This window comes from Sus scrofa, chromosome 1, assembly GCF_000003025.6.
Source record: "Sus scrofa isolate TJ Tabasco breed Duroc chromosome 1, Sscrofa11.1, whole genome shotgun sequence".
In the NCBI taxonomy this organism is placed as follows: domain Eukaryota; kingdom Metazoa; phylum Chordata; class Mammalia; order Artiodactyla; family Suidae; genus Sus; species Sus scrofa.
In genome coordinates, this window is record NC_010443.5 from 138944277 (window position 1) to 138960606 (window position 16330).

The 16330-nt window shown below is 49.0% G+C and overlaps 1 protein-coding gene across 4 annotated transcripts in view; it reads right to left on the reverse strand.

The window, feature by feature from the left end:
* ADAMTS17 (ADAM metallopeptidase with thrombospondin type 1 motif 17) overlaps nucleotides 1-16330 on the reverse strand; it is a 395981-nt gene that overhangs the window by 324576 nt on the left and 55075 nt on the right. For all 4 annotated transcript variants that reach the window (XM_013993230.2, XM_021098449.1, XM_005659785.3 and 1 more), the window contains exon 4: nucleotides 2976-3148. In XM_013993230.2, coding sequence (XP_013848684.2) covers nucleotides 2976-3148 — 173 coding nt within the window. The remainder of the gene's footprint in view (nucleotides 1-2975; nucleotides 3149-16330) is intronic.

The window sequence follows — 16330 nt, forward strand, 5'->3', positions numbered from 1 at the left end:
TGTTAGTGTTTAATGTGTACAGCGTCTCAGTTCTGCAAGACGAGAGTTCTGATAGTGAATGGTGATGATGGCTGCACAACAATGGGTGAGTGGACCTAATATCACAGAACTGCACCCTTAGTTGAGGGAGTAAAATTTATGTTGTGTATTTTTTTACCATCATTTTTAAAAATCTGGGAGTTCCTGTAGTGGTGCAGCAGAAATGAATCGGACTAGTAACCATAAGGTGGCAGTTTCGATCCCTGGCCTCGCTCAGTGGGTTAAGGATCCCTCATTGCCGTGAGCTGTGGTGTAGGTCGCATATGCGTCTCTGATCTAGCGTTGCTGTGGCTGTGGTGTAGGCCAGCAGCTGTAGCTCCAATTCGAACCCTAGCCTGGGAACCTTCATATGCTGTGGGTGTGGCCCTAAAAAAAAATACGCAATGACATTTTTAAAAATCTGAATAAAAATGGAAAGGAAAATGGGGGCAATAAAGAAGGGAATGGAACTCCCAGAGGAGTGGATGACCTTGAAAGGGAGGGTGACAAGGGGCCTCCTATTGTGCCCACATCTTGAAAATGGATCAGTCCCCAAGGGGGTCCACATTGCCCATTCTCTCTGCAGAAGCACCTACCCTGTGGGGAAGTTGCAGGTCCAGACAGTAACTCAACATGAAGAAGACACCCTCCTCAGTGTACCACCAGAGCAGCCTCGGCTTTAGAGCAGAGCCCATCTGTGGGGGTATGGGCCAGACAGGTGGAATATCCTGCAAATCAGTGTGTCCCCAAAGCAAGCACCAGCATGTCAGCCTAACCACATAGGTCTTGCCTTCAGAGTGGGCAGGAGAACAGTCGGGCTCACCATTAGCCAGGACCACTATTAGCCCAGGATGACCTATTTCAAGACAGGCCTGGCCTGATGGCCACTGCCCAGCCAGTGACCTCCTGTGTGACCCTGTGACATGGCCAGCCTCCCTGCTCTTGGACCTCCTCCAGCCACATCCTCCCCCCTCCCCCGCCCCACGGCACAGCCCAAGGCCTGGCCCTCTCTACTCACTCCCTTTCCATAAGCCTCCCAAGTCTTGGCTGCCAGGCACAGGGCCCTTGTGGTGACTATGCCCTTGGTTGCTGCTCCTCTTGCAGGAGGAGCTGGCTCAGAGAGGTTCCACCCCTGACTCCTTTCCCTTTACAAAGTTTTCCTTGATCCCGATTCCACCTATCAAGGTTCTTTCTTTTCTCCATTCTTTCAGCCAAGCTTATCTGCAATACAGCTTCTATTTCACTTGCTGGATCTACTTCAGTAGGCCCCCCTACCCAGCTTCCATCCCTAGCAACCCCTAGAGCTATTCCTTCAGGGACCCGGCCTCTGGCACTGCTAACCACTCCCTTCCTGCACCTCTCACCTCTTTCTTTAGGGACAACCTCCATCTGCCCTGCTGCCAACTCCCATCCTCTGCCCAGCCCCCCACGCTGGTGCTTCACTGGGCTGCCCATGGCCAGCTTCTCCCTGCCAATGGGCCACCAGCCATGAGACAGCTGCAACTCCCAGCACTGTGTGCCAGTCAGCTCCACCTCTACTAGACCCTGCCCTCTGTCCTAAGCTCCCACAAGCACCTCGAATCCAGCTTGTCCAGAATGCAGTTCTCGCTGTGTCACCAAATGCTCTGTTCTTTCTTCTCCTGTCTGGTGGCTCCACCATATACCCAAGGCACCCCGATTAAAGCCCGGGTATCCCCTGGATTTCTCTCACCTTCTCTTCTTGACTCTTCAAGCCAGTCACCACGTCCTGTGAGTCCTTCCACCCCCAGCACATCCTCCTCTCTGTACGATCAACTCTTCCATTCTCACTCCTCCCCCTTAGTTCAGACCCTCTCCCCTCCCACACTCCATTTCCAATGCTCCTTCTTTAACCCCACCAGTCTGCCCATAAGGGCAGCTGCTGGGGCTACTCTCCAAACCTCACTCCAGATGCCTTTCTCCCCTTCCCTTCAGTGTCCCCCCACCCATCACCATCCTGGCTCCATGTAGCCACATCACACCACCCACCCCATAAGGCTCTCACTGTACCTGCTGTCTGACCTGCCACCGTGCCCCCAATCTGGCAGACACTCTTGCTCAGCTGAAGGGTCGCCTCTTTCATGACGCCTCCTCCCTGCGGGATGATCACTTCCTGCCCCTTTCCTGGCCCCAGGGGTCCCTGCAGAGATGTCTACCATTAACACAGACACATTATCCATCTGCTGACACTACTGCCCTCTGAGAGAAGGACCAGGTCTTTTTGCATTTGCATCCCTAGCACCGAATACCATGCCCGGAGGTCTTAAGAACCGCTTGTTAGGAGTGTGGATGGAGGGTGGAGGTGGGAGGCATGCATACATCCTTCGGTGTCTAAATGTGAGCCGTGCCAACCCTCCCCCAACCCACCAGCAAAGTAAGGATGCGCTCCCTCCCCACTCATCAAATTGGACACAGACACAGGCTCCTTCTGCAGTTCCCTCAGCTAGACAACTAGATGACCTCTCTCTTCACACCAGGTCCTCCTTGCACGCCGCAAGCTCTGTTTTACGTTAAAGTTTGATCTTGATTCCTCCTACTAGACTGCTGGCTCCTTGGAGCAGAGACTGACTCACTCGGCCTAGAATCCCCTTGGAAGGACCCCCACCCATGGCAAGTGTCTGGAGAGGCCTCTGATAAGGACCAGTGGGTTCTTGGGAGGCCCCTGGTAAGGAGTGGGGGGGTGTCAGGAGGCCTCTGGTAAGGAATGTGGGCAGGCTCCATCACTGAGCAGACCAGGGCACAGACACACACACACACCAGCACAGGTCAGCACAGACACCTGTCAGCAGCCCCAGCCCCCTCCCCTCTGAGCTACCCAGGGATCACATGTCTGCCTGTGTCTCCATCCCCTACCCAGCTCCTTCCTCCACCAAGAAGATGCATGGCTTGCAGAGCGCTCCCCCAAGAGGAAGCAAGGCCCCCGGTCAGCCCAGACTCACCATGTTCATGACGGTGAGGATGAACCTCTGGGCAGCCTCTGCCCCGTGGTACTGCACCATGTCGGCATCGGCCACCACCAGCGTCTCCACTGTGTGTTCATTGGTCAGCCGGATGGCACTCCTCCGCCCCCGCCAGTCTCTCGATAGCCGGCCCCTCTTTGGCTTCTTTTTTTCTGGAAAACAACAGAGACATCGTGCATCCTTGGTATACTGTTTTCCAAAACTGTACAGTGAACAGACCTTCCACTGCACCTCCCCAGGAGATTGGTCAGTCTTCCCCGCTAGGAGATGGACCCAATGTCTACTGCCCACCACTGTCCCAGGCTCGGCCAGTTGTCAAAGGGGATCACCCCTGTCCACCATCACAGCAGAGGAGGCAGATGGGGTACAAAAGAGAAAACTTTCAGGGGGACTGGAAGAAGAGCACAAAGGCATTGGAGAATTAGGAAGCCTGGGCCCAGCAGGGACGGTTAGGGACACAGAACTTTCAGGCTTTCTCAAAGCACTGGTGACCAGGGCCAGCAGGCAGGGGCCTGGCAACTAGCATTCCAGAGGCCTTTCTGAGAGTCAGGACTATGGAGCGATAAACATCAGCAGGCACAAAGGCACTATTTCCAAAAAACCCAAAATATAACAAGGAAAAAAAAAAAAATCACACAACGCACCTAGGCCAAGCTTTGAGTCAGTTCATTCTTAACCAGAAGAAAGGGTTATTAGTAAATGTGAGAGTAATCCTTTGCTGACTCTTTTTTTTTTTTTTTTTTTGCTTTTTAGAGACAAACCTATGGCATATGGAGGTTCCCAGGCTAGGGGTTGAATCAGAGTTACAGCCACCAGCCTACAACACAGCCACAGCAATGCAGGATCTGAGCCACATCTGTGACCTACACCACGGCTCACAGCAACAGTAGATCCTTAACCCACTGAGCAAGGTCAGGGATCGAACCCACCACCTCATGGTTACTAGTCGGATTCATTTCTGCTGCGACATGATGGGAACTCCCCTCTGCTGACTCTTTAGATAGACTGATTCCCTAGAAGATCTTCCTTTGCTAAAGGGCAACTGTCATTCATTTGAGCCCACGTTGGGACTTCTGGATGTTCATGGCTGCCCATGTGAGGACGGACATGCGGATTTATGGGTGTAATACCAAAGGCTGATATGAATAACATGCACTTTCAGAATCCAAAGCTGAATAGGAAGGCATTTCCATTGTTAGCACCAGCCCACCTGGAAGCTGGCTGTGCTGCAGCAAGTCCAACCCACCTATGGACAAATCAGCTCCATTAAGTGACCCAATCATTCCAGGACCAAAGATACACACTAGAACATAACCTGAAATAACCTGGGTCACAGTGTACCAACAAGAATAGTCTGTGCTGTGCGATATACAGTTGTGAAAAACTAGAAAACAATCTAAAAATCCAACCACAGGAAAGCCGAAAGTGGCAAAAAAGTAGGTAGCCACAGAAAGGACCATTCTGAAGATTATTTAGTGAGGCAGAGAGAAGCAGATAGAGATCTGTGTATACAGTTAAAACCAAATTTTGCAAAAATTTTATGTACAAGTGTCTTCAGGGACCCGGAGATAATAAACAAACAACCTTAGGAAGAATTTAAAATGTGAATGGTGGGGGATTTCTCTTTAGGGGCCTTGTGTTATCACAGCAGCAGCTTGGGTAGCTACTGTGTGTGAGTTTGATCCCTGGACTGGCCTGGCAACTTCCACATGCTGTGGGTGTGCCCAAAAAATAAAAAGATGCTCCCAGGCATGTCAGGAACAGAAAAAAGTGAATGGTGGGTGATATGTGCTCTTCATTTTCCTTTTTTTTCTCCTCTGTATTTTCTAAATTTATACAATGAACAAGAATTACCGTATGTGTTTAAAGTATTACCAGTGAGTTTGAGAAGAACACAAAAGTCACTTTTAACTTCTAAGAAAAACAGAAGGCCTGGGGGTCAAAGTATGTCAGCTGATTTATCACAGAAATGAAAGACAAAAGGGGTGAATGTTGGAGTTCCTGCTGTGATGCAGGAGGTTAAGAATCCCAGGCTCCTCACTGTAGTCTGGAGTTAAAACACAGGGATGGGAAGACCCACAGAAAACCAGGCAGGAGGGGATGCTGTGTAGAGCCCAGGGAACTCAGCCAGCAGCTGCTGCAGGACCTGCCCAGGAGCAGCCCTCCATGACTGGGCCCCTCCTCTCAGATGGCCTCTGCTCCCTCTGGCCCGGGAGCACCCATGGCTCGATGGTCCCATCCAGCTCCTGCCTGCACCCCCTCACCGAGAGCTGCTAACTGGGGCTGCCACCCACAGCCACACCAGGCTGGCTGCTGAGTCCCGGTGCTTTTTCCGTCTCAAGCACGAAAGGAGAGGCTCCAAGCCTCATTTGAACCCCACGCCAGATGGGTTTCAGGAAATTGGCACTTTTCAGACTTTGCAAAGCAACATGTTACTTCCCGAACACCCCTCCAGTGAGGTCTTAGACAGCAAGCCCTGATCAAAGGCCCCGCTCCTTCCGTGGTGAAAAGAGTAAGGGAGTAAATAAGGACTCTAGATAGTCTCACGCCAGTGCACAGCAGACCTTGCCCTGAAATGAGTGCACAAAAGCCTGTATTTGGGGAATTGCAGGTAAGAGGCCAGGGACCCATACTCCCTCTCCCTGCAGCTGCTTGGCCTGTGGGTGGTGGCAGGTGGGCACAGGGATGGGAGGCTGGATGGGGGCTCCCAGCAACCACTCCGCCAGCAAAGCTCTACAGCTGTCACTTTTGCCAACTCTCCCTTTCCTTCAGGGGGAACAGAACCATAATATATATATTTTACTTTTAATTCCATGATCCGCATAGACATACCCTAATAAAGTTTCATCAATCCAATAGTCACAGATTACAAGCATCTTGAAAAGCAAGGAAAAAAACACCACTTTCAGAATACCATGGGTGCTGGATTTAGGCCTCACAGGAGAGGTCAACAGTTCAGGCCAGGCAGGACTGCAGCCACCTGGGGGCCCTCCAAGCTCACTCTGTAATCAGCTGCCTTCCTCCACTGTGGGAACGGGGAGGCGGCCCTCACCCCACTGGTGAGGACAGACCACAGCCTGAGAGGCCCCAGGCCCTCTCCCGTTGTCACAGACACCAGGGATCATTCCCAAGTCCAGCCCAGCCGTTTCCTTTGCCAACACATTGCTGGGGCTTGGTGCTGACTTGGTAGATTTTCAATCTCTGGCTTCATATTATTTTTCTTACATTTGCCCCCATTATCCATTAAAAAAAAAAAAAAGTTGTGTGCATTTATGCAAGCTACCCTGAATCTTGTTTGCGATAAGACAAGGAAGAAACCGAGGGGCATTCTAAATGTTGTTCTTTTAGCATATTCAAATTACGATTTATTCTCAGGGCTTGGGGGCTGTTGAAAATGCTGAGTAAATACATAACTTACTCTAGTTATTAGTGCTGCTCTTAGAAAGCTCAAAAACCCCCTCTCAGTTATGAATTACCAAGCTTTATATAGAATAGGTATTTCTTCAGTTTAACAATAGCATATGTAGGTATTTATTTACCAGGGAAAACCAATGCAGAGACCACAAAATATCTGGTGTGACAGTTCAAACACCCAGAGCCGCCCTTACATTACTCTCCATTCCACGCATGAGGAAGATCCTGGTGTGTCGGATTCTATAATGTCATCTCCAAGGAAGATCTCAGGTTACTCTTGTGCCAAAGGTGCATCGCCAGCTAGAGAAGCAAATTAGGGGGAAAAGGGATAGTGGAGAAAATGGAGGCAGTTGCCCAAGGGCCTTGGCGAGGAAGGCAGAGGGAGCTCAGGCTCAGACAACAAAGACAAGTCCCCACCACGACGAACTAGGTAGAGGGTGTCCAATATGTTCACCTAGTTCACGCAAAGACACAGACTTGACCTAAAACACTCAAGGCCCAGCCACAAGAACATCCCCACCTGGACACACCTGCACAGTGGACAACCAGAGCCCTCGGCACTGGGGAGGACCCCAGAACCAGGCATTCTACCGACCAGGTGTTTTCTCCAGATCCCTCGGGGCAAGGGGAGGGGGGATGGGGAGGGGCAGGACAAGGGCAACTCCATTGGCGAGAATTTACCCACACAATCAGAAAGGCCACCAGTCCCTCATTCTCACCTAGAGGCACAGACCTAGTGATCTGCATTCATTCTCCTGAGATCTTTACAAGTCCTGGGTGAGGAGGCTGCTCTGGTGCTAGGAGAGGGGTCTACACTGGCCGGCCATGCCCAGAGTGAACACAGGGGGAGGAAGTTCCCCCCACCCCCCCATGCCGGGGGCCAAGGAGGCCTCCAGATGAACGGCAGCCAATAACAAGAATTCAAAATAGGGCTGTGGTTCAGGGCAGAGCAGAGGGTGGCCTGGCTCAACCACAAGCCCATTGCAAGGTGCCCAGCAAGCCTCAGGACCTCTCTTATGCAACTGTCTTCAGAATCAGAATGATCCCACCCACCACACGGGTTTGCAGAGTGATTAAGTGAGGTCCCTATGGAACGCTGGGGATAGTCTCAATGTTAGGACTCATCAATAAATGGCACCATAATCACGGTGATGATCACGATGGTGATGGCAGTCAGGCCACCTAGGGCTCAAGGACAGAGTTTTAGAGACAGAATTCCTGGATTCGCATCCCAGTTCCCCAGCTGTTCTGTCTGACCCGGGGTAAATCTTGTGCCTCTTTTGGCCTCAGATAACTTAGATGAGGCAGAGGGACTCACAGCTCCTTCCTCAATGTGCTGTCAGCAGGTTTAAAGGAGGTCCCAGAGGTAAGCCCTTAGTAGAGCACCTGACTCCCAGTCAGTGCTCAATATACCTTAGCTCTACTGATGTCCAAGTTCGGCCATCCTATCTAGAGACTGAGACACGAGCGTGCCCAGGAGGCTAAGCCAGGGTGTCCCAGCCACCTGACCCAGGCAGGCCATCCAGGTCCCCCTCTCAGTGCAGGTAAGGAGAAAACAAGACACCCCCTGGGAATGCAGAAGAGCATCTGGCAGGAGCAAGCACACAGCCAACACTGCATTTAGAGGGAGGAACAGGAGACGGGTCCAGAGATACATCTGGGCTGCAGAGAAACCTTTTGAAACAGTAAGAAAAAACAGTCCACCCAACCCATGAGTTGTGCGTAGGGAATGTTAGTTTTCAGATGAGATTCCCCCAAAGGAATCACTTTGCTTAGAACTCTGATTTTCACACTGTATCTTACAGAAACACTCCTGGGCTGTCTAGGGACACTCCAGGGAGAGGTGAGGTCACACCCTCGATGCTAGCACTCTGAGGATAAGGTCTCTGTGTGCTCCCAATACTGCAGCCTCCACTGTGCTGACTTCCTCTCCCCATACCAGAGGAGGCACTGGCTGTTGTAAACCCCACCTATAGATGAGCAAACTGAGGCATGAAGTTTGTTCAATACTGTGCTGGAGACCACTGACCCAGCTCCCCACAGTCTAACCACCACCCACCCTGCCCTTGATTTTGGTTCTGAGTTTCCTGAAATCAGGAGGGACATATTTTAAGGCACATATGCTGGATGATCAGTTTTATATTCTCCCCCAACAGGAAAAAGGATTCCATTCCTTTTTTTTTTTTTTTTTTTTTTTTTTTTTGGTCTTTTTGCCTCTTCTAGGGCCGCTTCCTGCGGCATATGGAGGTTCCCAGGCTAGGGTTGAATCAGAGCTGTAGCCACTGGCCTACGCCAGAGCCACAGCAATGCAGGATCCAAGCCGCGTCTGCAACCTACACCACAGCTCACGGCAATGCCGGATCCTTAATCCACTGAGCAAGGCCAGGGATCGAACCCGCAACCTCATGGTTCCTAGTCGGATTCGTTAACCACTGTGCCAGGAATTCCCTCAGACAATATTTTCTTAACACCAACTTCTAAAAATAAAAACACCAAGTCAGGAGTTCCCATTGTGGCTCAGCAGGTTAAGGACCCAACATTGTCTCTGTGAGAAAGCAGGTTCAATCCCTGGCCTTGCTCAGTAGGTTAGGGATCTGGTGTTGCTGCAGGCTGCAGTGTAGGACACAGATGCAGCTGGGATCCTGCATTGCTGTGACTATGTCATAGACTGGCAGCTGCAGCTCTGATTCGACCCCTAGCCTGGGAACTTCCATATGCCATGGGGGAAGCTCTATTAAAAAAGAAAAGAAAAAGAAAAGAAAAGAAAGAAAGAAAGAAAAACACCAAGTCAGACTCCATCCAGGGGATGCACTAGGCAGCATTTTCCATATTTTGTGACAATCGTGATCACAAATTTTGTTTTAGTTCTATCTTCCAGGAGCCTTCTCCAACACTAAAGGGCCTAAAATTAAAACACTCATCAAAGGGAATCCCAAAGAAATTTCACTGCTGGTTCCAAGTCCACAGCCTCGGGTGATCCCTCTGTCCAGGGAGAGCAGTGAGAGCACCCAGAAGATGGGTCAAGGGCCCAGTAGCCAAAGGAACATGCTAAGGGCAAGGGCAGAGCAGCAGAACCAAGAAAGGGGGCTAGCACGTGTCCTCCGTTAGGAAGGAGAAACCAGGGCAGAAATGGTGACACTCACTTCCGGAATAAGAAGTATGGCTCAGCAGGCAGGGGCCCTCGGTCACTCAGTGGCACAGCCCACCCAAGGTGTCAAGGGTCTGTAGCTCCCCGGCCTGGGCTGGCCATTCAGAACAAGTGGATGGGGCTTTTTTTTCTTTCCTGAACTGGACACATCAAAAACTAATTCAAACCCCCAAAACAGAGGTAACTGTTGGAACAGTCAAATCTCTCGGACAGATTAAGCAGGAGACTGGAGTTTTGGGGTTCACCCAGCTTGTCCGAGGGCTCGCAGGTGGCCCACTGCAGGGAGATGACCTGGACAGCCAACCTCGAGGTGTTTAGGGTGCCCTTTTTACCCCCTGCTCTCCAGCAGTCCTGCAAACTGTAAACTCCCATCCATGTTACAGCACAACATGCGTCTACATTCGCCTTCTGGGTTAGACTGTGAGCTTAAGGATCCAAACATCACCCCTGGACCCACCACAACGCTGAGCACTGCATTGGAGAACACTGAAGAATTATACTTAGTCGAGCGAATTTTTTAACATTTGAAGTTCCTAATAAATAACAAGATTGACTTTCAAGGAACTTAACCTAAATGTCCTGAAACTGAATTCTCACACAGCACTCCCTCCCACCTAAGGAGAAGGGGGCAACTAGAATTTTAAGAAGGGGGTTGTGACATCTGACAGAGGTGGGGAGAGTCTGCCTGCTAGAGGATGGGAGGCAGCTTCCACACCTCTAAAACAAGGTGATGAGGATTCTGCTCTCCTAGAGTGGCTGCATGGAAACAAACACAGGGTCAGATACGTCTTATTTCTAGCATTGCTGTTAACTACTAATACAGAGAGCCCCAAAACATATAAAAAGCTGCTCAACATCACTAATTATTAGAGAAATGCAAATTAAAACTACTATGAGGTATCATCTTACACCAGCCAGAATGGCCATCATCTAAAAGTCTACAAATTGGAGTTCCCGTCGTGGCACAGTGTTAATGAATCCAACTAGGAACCATGAGGTTGTGGGTTTGATCCCTGATCTCGTTCAGTGGGTTAAGGATCCAGCGTTGCTGTGAGCTGTGGTGTAGGTTGTAGACGCGGCTCGGCTCGGATCCCGCATTGCTGTGGCTCTGGTGTAGGCCAGTGGCTATAGCTCTGATTAGACCCCTAGCCTGGGAACCTCTATAGGCCGCAGGTGCGGCCCTAGAAAAGTCAGGAAAAAAAAGTCTACAAATAATAAATGTTGGAGAGGGTTCAGAGAAAAGGGGAACCCTCCTACACTGTTGGTGGGAATGTAAATTGGTGCCACCACTATGGAAGACAGTACAGAGATTCCTCAAAAAACTAAAAATAAAACTACTGTATGATCCAGCAATCTCACTCCTGGGCATCTACCTGGAGAAAACCATAACTTGAAAAGATACATGTACTCCAGTGTTCATAGTGGCACTATTCACAACAGCCAAGATATGGAAGCAAGCTAAATGCCCACTAACAGAGGAATGGATAAAGAAGATGTGATACATATGCACAATGGAATATTACCTAGCCAGGAAAAAGAATGAAATAATGCCATTTGCGGCAACATGGATGGATCCAGAAATTATCATACTAAGTGAAGTTAGACAGTGAAAGATAAACATCATATAATATCACTTATCCACAGAATCTAAAAAAAAATGGTAAAAATGAACTTATGTGTAGAACATAAACAGACTGAGACTTTGCAAAATTTATGGTTACCAAAGGGGACAGGTGGGGGGGTGGGATGGATGGAGTTTTGGGATTGGAAGATGCTCCCTGAAGTATATGAATGACTGGCTAATGGGGACCTGCTATATAGCACAGGGAACTCTACCCAATATTCTGTGATAATCTATGTGAGAAAAGATTCTGAAAGAGAATGGAGGTGTGTATATGTGTCACTGAATCACTCTGTTGTACAGCAGAAATTATCACAATACTGTAAATCAACTAAACATCAATAAAACTTTTTTTAAATGAAAAAAAATATTAGGGCCTAAATAGTATTTTTTAAACTTTGCATGTATGACCCAGAACTAACAGTGGATGCTTTCATGCGCTCTTCTGGGTCTAACCAGGGCCTCTCGTCTAGACACTCACCAATTTGTGGCCTTTGATATTTCTTACTGGGCAGGGGCATGAAAAAGTTTCTCTAAGGCCATCCTCAATCATGCAACAATAAATGAAAATTATACAAAAATAACAGCTTCAAGAGGGGTGGCTCGTAGCTCTCACTCCAGAGGGGGAATAGTTTAATCATCAGAAACACAACAGGACAAACATTACCATACATGAAATCAGCTGTTTAAACCATGAACCAGGAATGGCGTTTCACACAGGATGAAAGAAGGGAAATCAAATGTTTCTCATTAAGATGGAAAACAGACAGTGAATCCATCACCTTGAGGGAGAGACTAGCTGTTGCCACAAGGAGGATTTCTGGGTACAGACACCCCCTCCCCATGGCCACACCAACCCATTTACAAGGCACCAAAGCCACCATGGCCACAGCATAAGAAACAGTAAGATGTGTGGTGTCAACTGCATGTCCAATAGCCCCGCTGTCTTTTGTCATTATTTTTCCCCAAATAAACAGTCATGAGTGTAATAAAAATACCTTCAGAGTAGGAACTGGAAGCTCTGGATATTCACCTGGGCCTGATCTTGATGCCCTTGAAGGTGCCACTCAAGGAAAAGGTCTCCATTCCCCAGGCACTAAGTTATTTGTTTGCCCTTTTCCTCCCAGCCCCCTCTTCCACGCTCTGTTCTGGGGCTGGAATTCTCCAAACTGTATTTCCCAGATTCCCTTGCCAGCTGGCGTCCTGTTCATCTCTGCCAACAGGGGGCACTGGAGGGAGGCTGAAAGGCAGGAGATGGGGAGAAGGGGCTCCTGTGTTTCAGCTCAAGGTGACACTGTTCCAGCGGTACTGGGCAACCACAGTTCCCACCTCCAGCTCCAGGGAAGTGCCCAACCCAGTCTCCTCATCTCCTCCAGAGGGACATTCATAGGGACACCAGCTTGGCTGTACCTCCTTGGTGGTCTGCTGCCCCCACAGATCTGAGCCTCAGCCCCTGACCCCCACCAAACTCTGGGGTTCTGGAAATGCCCCTCTTCTCTTGTCTTTCCACAGCCCCAGGGTGATAGCTATTTCCTGGGTTACCTCAGCTCCCCTTCTGCTCATTCAGACTTTAACACTGATGTACCCAATTCCCTGTGTTCAATTCCTTGGTTAGAAATACCGTTTTCCTGGAGTTCCCATCATGGCACAGTGGTTAACGAATCCAACTAGGAACCATGAGGTTTCGGGTTTGATCCCTGACCTTGCTCAGTGGATCAAGGATTCAGCAATGCTGTGAGCTGTGGTGTAGGTTACAGATGTGGCTCGGATCCCACATTGCTGTGGCTCTGGCGTAGGCCAGAGGCTACAGCTCTGATTCGACCCCTAGCCTGGCAACCTCCACATGCCTCGGGAGCAGCTCTAGAAAAGGCAAAAAGACCAAAAAAAATTAAAAAATAAAAAAAAGAAAGAAAGAAAGAAAAGAAAAAGAAAAAAAGAAATACAGTTTTCCTGACTTGACACAAATTAATATAGCCTAAAATGAAAGGGTTTGTTCTTAAAACTATTTTCTATATTTCATTCAAGCTTCAAAAACTCCTCCCAGTCCTGGAACTAAGGATTTATTCTTTCTGCCATGGAAATATTAAGATATTGGATGTGCACTTCCACAGTGCAGAACACTGCCATAGAAAAGAAAGACACCCTTCGCTCTGGACCTATCACTGCCACATCCAAAGACCTGGGGACAGCACCTTTCAGATTCAGAGTCAACGTGGGGAAAGTACTGCAGGAGGAAAGACGAACAAGTCTAATTTTTAAGTCTGCACACTACACAGCCTTACAAACAACATGCTTTCCAATAAAATTCTCAGATCCAAAGAAATTATTTTCCGAACACTCTTTTTGCTCAACCAAAGAGTCTGATTATTTAAAAACAAAAAACACAAAACTACCTTTTCAACTGGAAACGATGAGTCCACGTGTGCAGAAGAGCTCCTAGCCAGGTGAACTTCTTGGGCAGCTGCATAAATCCAACATCCTTGAAAAATAATGGCTTCTCTCTCTCTCTCTCTCTCTCTTTTTTTTTTTTTTTTCAAAAAGGAAAAAAAAAAGTTTTGCTCTCCAAGTATGAATTCTTTAAATAACTTCCTCCAAGGCCAAGTCATTTTTATAAAAGGCATATTTTTCATGTAAATTCCTTACAAAGAAAGGTAGAAAAAAGGGTTTGGGGAGTGAGAGAGAGAGAGAGAGAGAGAGAGAGAGAGAGAGAGAGAGAGAGAGAGTGTGTGTGTGTGTGTGTATGTGTGTGTGTGTGTGTGGTTAAGATCCTGAATGAAGCACTGATCAATCTTGGAATCCAAAATCAGTCCCTATACTAGGCAGGAGGTGTCCAACACCCGACCTTGGGAGGCAGCAGAGCCAAGAGCAGAGAAGCTGAGCTGGCCCTGCGAACCTTTCCACTCATGGTCAGAGCCACGCAGGCACCAAGCAGTCAGGCACCACTGTGAGTAAGGTGAAAAGATACTCATTCAGTCAATAAGTATTGAAATGAGAACCTACTGTGTGCTCAGCAATGCAGAAGACCACCTAGAAGGAATAAACATGAACCAAATGAACAGATGAATATCTAAAGAATTATAAATATTTCAAATGTTTGCAAAGCAGAATAAAGAATGCTATGAGAGGATGTGAAGGAGGGGGTTTCCATTTAGATGCGGTTCCATCAGGAAGTGAGGCACAGACCAAGACTAGAAGAATAAGTAATAGTTAACCAGTGGGGATGAGAAGAGAGGAGATGGGAGCCATCTAGGCAGTGGGAACAGCAGGTGCCCAGGCCCTGGGGATGAAAGAAAGCACTGCAAGTTCTGGAAACCACAGACCTCACGGCGCCAAGAGCAAGAGAGAATACGGCTGGCAAAGAGGCTGGAGCAACAAGGCAGGGGCAGACTTGGAGGGTCACATGGGATGTGCTCCTGTTTTTCTTCACTATGCCTGGAGCAGTGGAAGCCCACCAAGGGCTTGTGTTCAAATGTGTCAGCCTAGCTGTTGTGGGCGGAACAGATTCCAGGGCCCAGCAGGGAAGCAGGAGTCCAGGTAGACTGCAACCACAGCTGGACAAAGGGGCAACCGCTGGCAAAGAGAGCAAATAGATTCAGCAGTTGCTTGGGAGGTAAGGCCAAGAATACTGGCCAAGTAACTCCTCGTTTGTTTGCTGGTGCTAATCACTGAGTGAGAAACCACTGGTCCATGGTCAGGTGTGACAAAAAGCACCGTGGGTTTTGGCCTTGATGAGTTTCAGGTGCCCAAGTACCCAAGTGGAAAGGTCAGGCTGGCTGTCAGGTGTGCAGGCTTGGCGCTCAAGAGCAAAGGCGAGATCAAAGACAGGCAGTCAGGAATCAACAGTTCCAGACCAATCCTTCCAGGACCTCAAAGCTGCAAGGCTGGATGGAAGAAATGGAACCAACATGGGGGCGGGATTGCCGAGGTGCAGGGAAAGCAGAGCACAAGAGTCACAGGAGGCAAAGAAATAATGTCTCTGGAGGAGGGGCTGCTAGGCATCCCCAATACCATGTAACCAAGCAAGACACTATGAGAGCTTCCCAGAGTGGACCCCCCCACCCCCCGCCAAACTCATGTTCTCCACTTGACTTTCTATCTATAGAAAAACTTTAGTCAAAGAACCAATTTAATCAGAGAAGTGGGGAAAAAAAAAGAGAGAGAGAAAAGAAGAAAACAGTAATAATAATTTAGCCATTCAACAAAGTCAAGGACCTTCAATTCTTCAAAGACTATAGGTAATATTCTGAGCCATGTCCTTGGAGCTGATTTGCAGGTGCTGAAGCCCCCACTCGGTGGAAGAAGTCAATTGTATGCTTCCCACAAGCATGTAGACCCGTAGACTGCAGACAGGTTGGAACCAGAAGGTTGATGACACTGGCTCCCAGTTACCTCACCACCCACCAGTTAGGGAAATGTCCATGAGCTGATCCCGCCCTGCTCCTCAAACACTATAAGACTCCTTACTACCCCTTCCAAGTGGCAGGGGGTGGGCACAGTCCTTGAGGCACTAGCCTGCTGTCTTCCCCTTTGCCTGGCAATAAAGCTACTTTTTCTGTTTCCTCCAACTCTGTCTCCGCATTTCTATTTGGCATCAGATTACAGAGGCAGCTGATATCTCAGCAACAACAGCAGAGGGCCAGAACAAGACCCCAGTAGGTCTAACTGAGAGCACCACCGAGGGAGGATAGGGAGCCAGAACTAAGCCAGGGAAGAGGAAAAAAAAAAAAAAAAGTGAGAGGCGAGGAAATGGTACAGACTTTGGAGAAGTCTGAGGAGAAGAGAAACAGGAATGCTGCTGGAAAGTACTAAGGCTGAAGGAAGCTCTCCTTGAGAAGGAAGAAACTCACATTTCCAATGGGAAAACCCAGGCTCAAAGATGGCTGCCCTCTTGGGAGCTCCCATTGTGGCTCAGCGGTAATGAACCCAACTAGTATCTATGAGGACGTGGGTTCAATCCCTGGCCCCGCTCAGTGGGTTAAGGATCTGGCATTGCTGTGAGCTGTGGTGTAGGTCGCAGATGTGGCTCAGATCCTGCGTTGTGTGGCTGTGGTGTAGGCCCGCAGCTGTAGCTCTGATTCAACGCCTAGCCTGGGAACCTCCATGTGCCATGGGTGCGGCACTAAAAAGAAAAGAGGAAAAAAAGATGGCTGC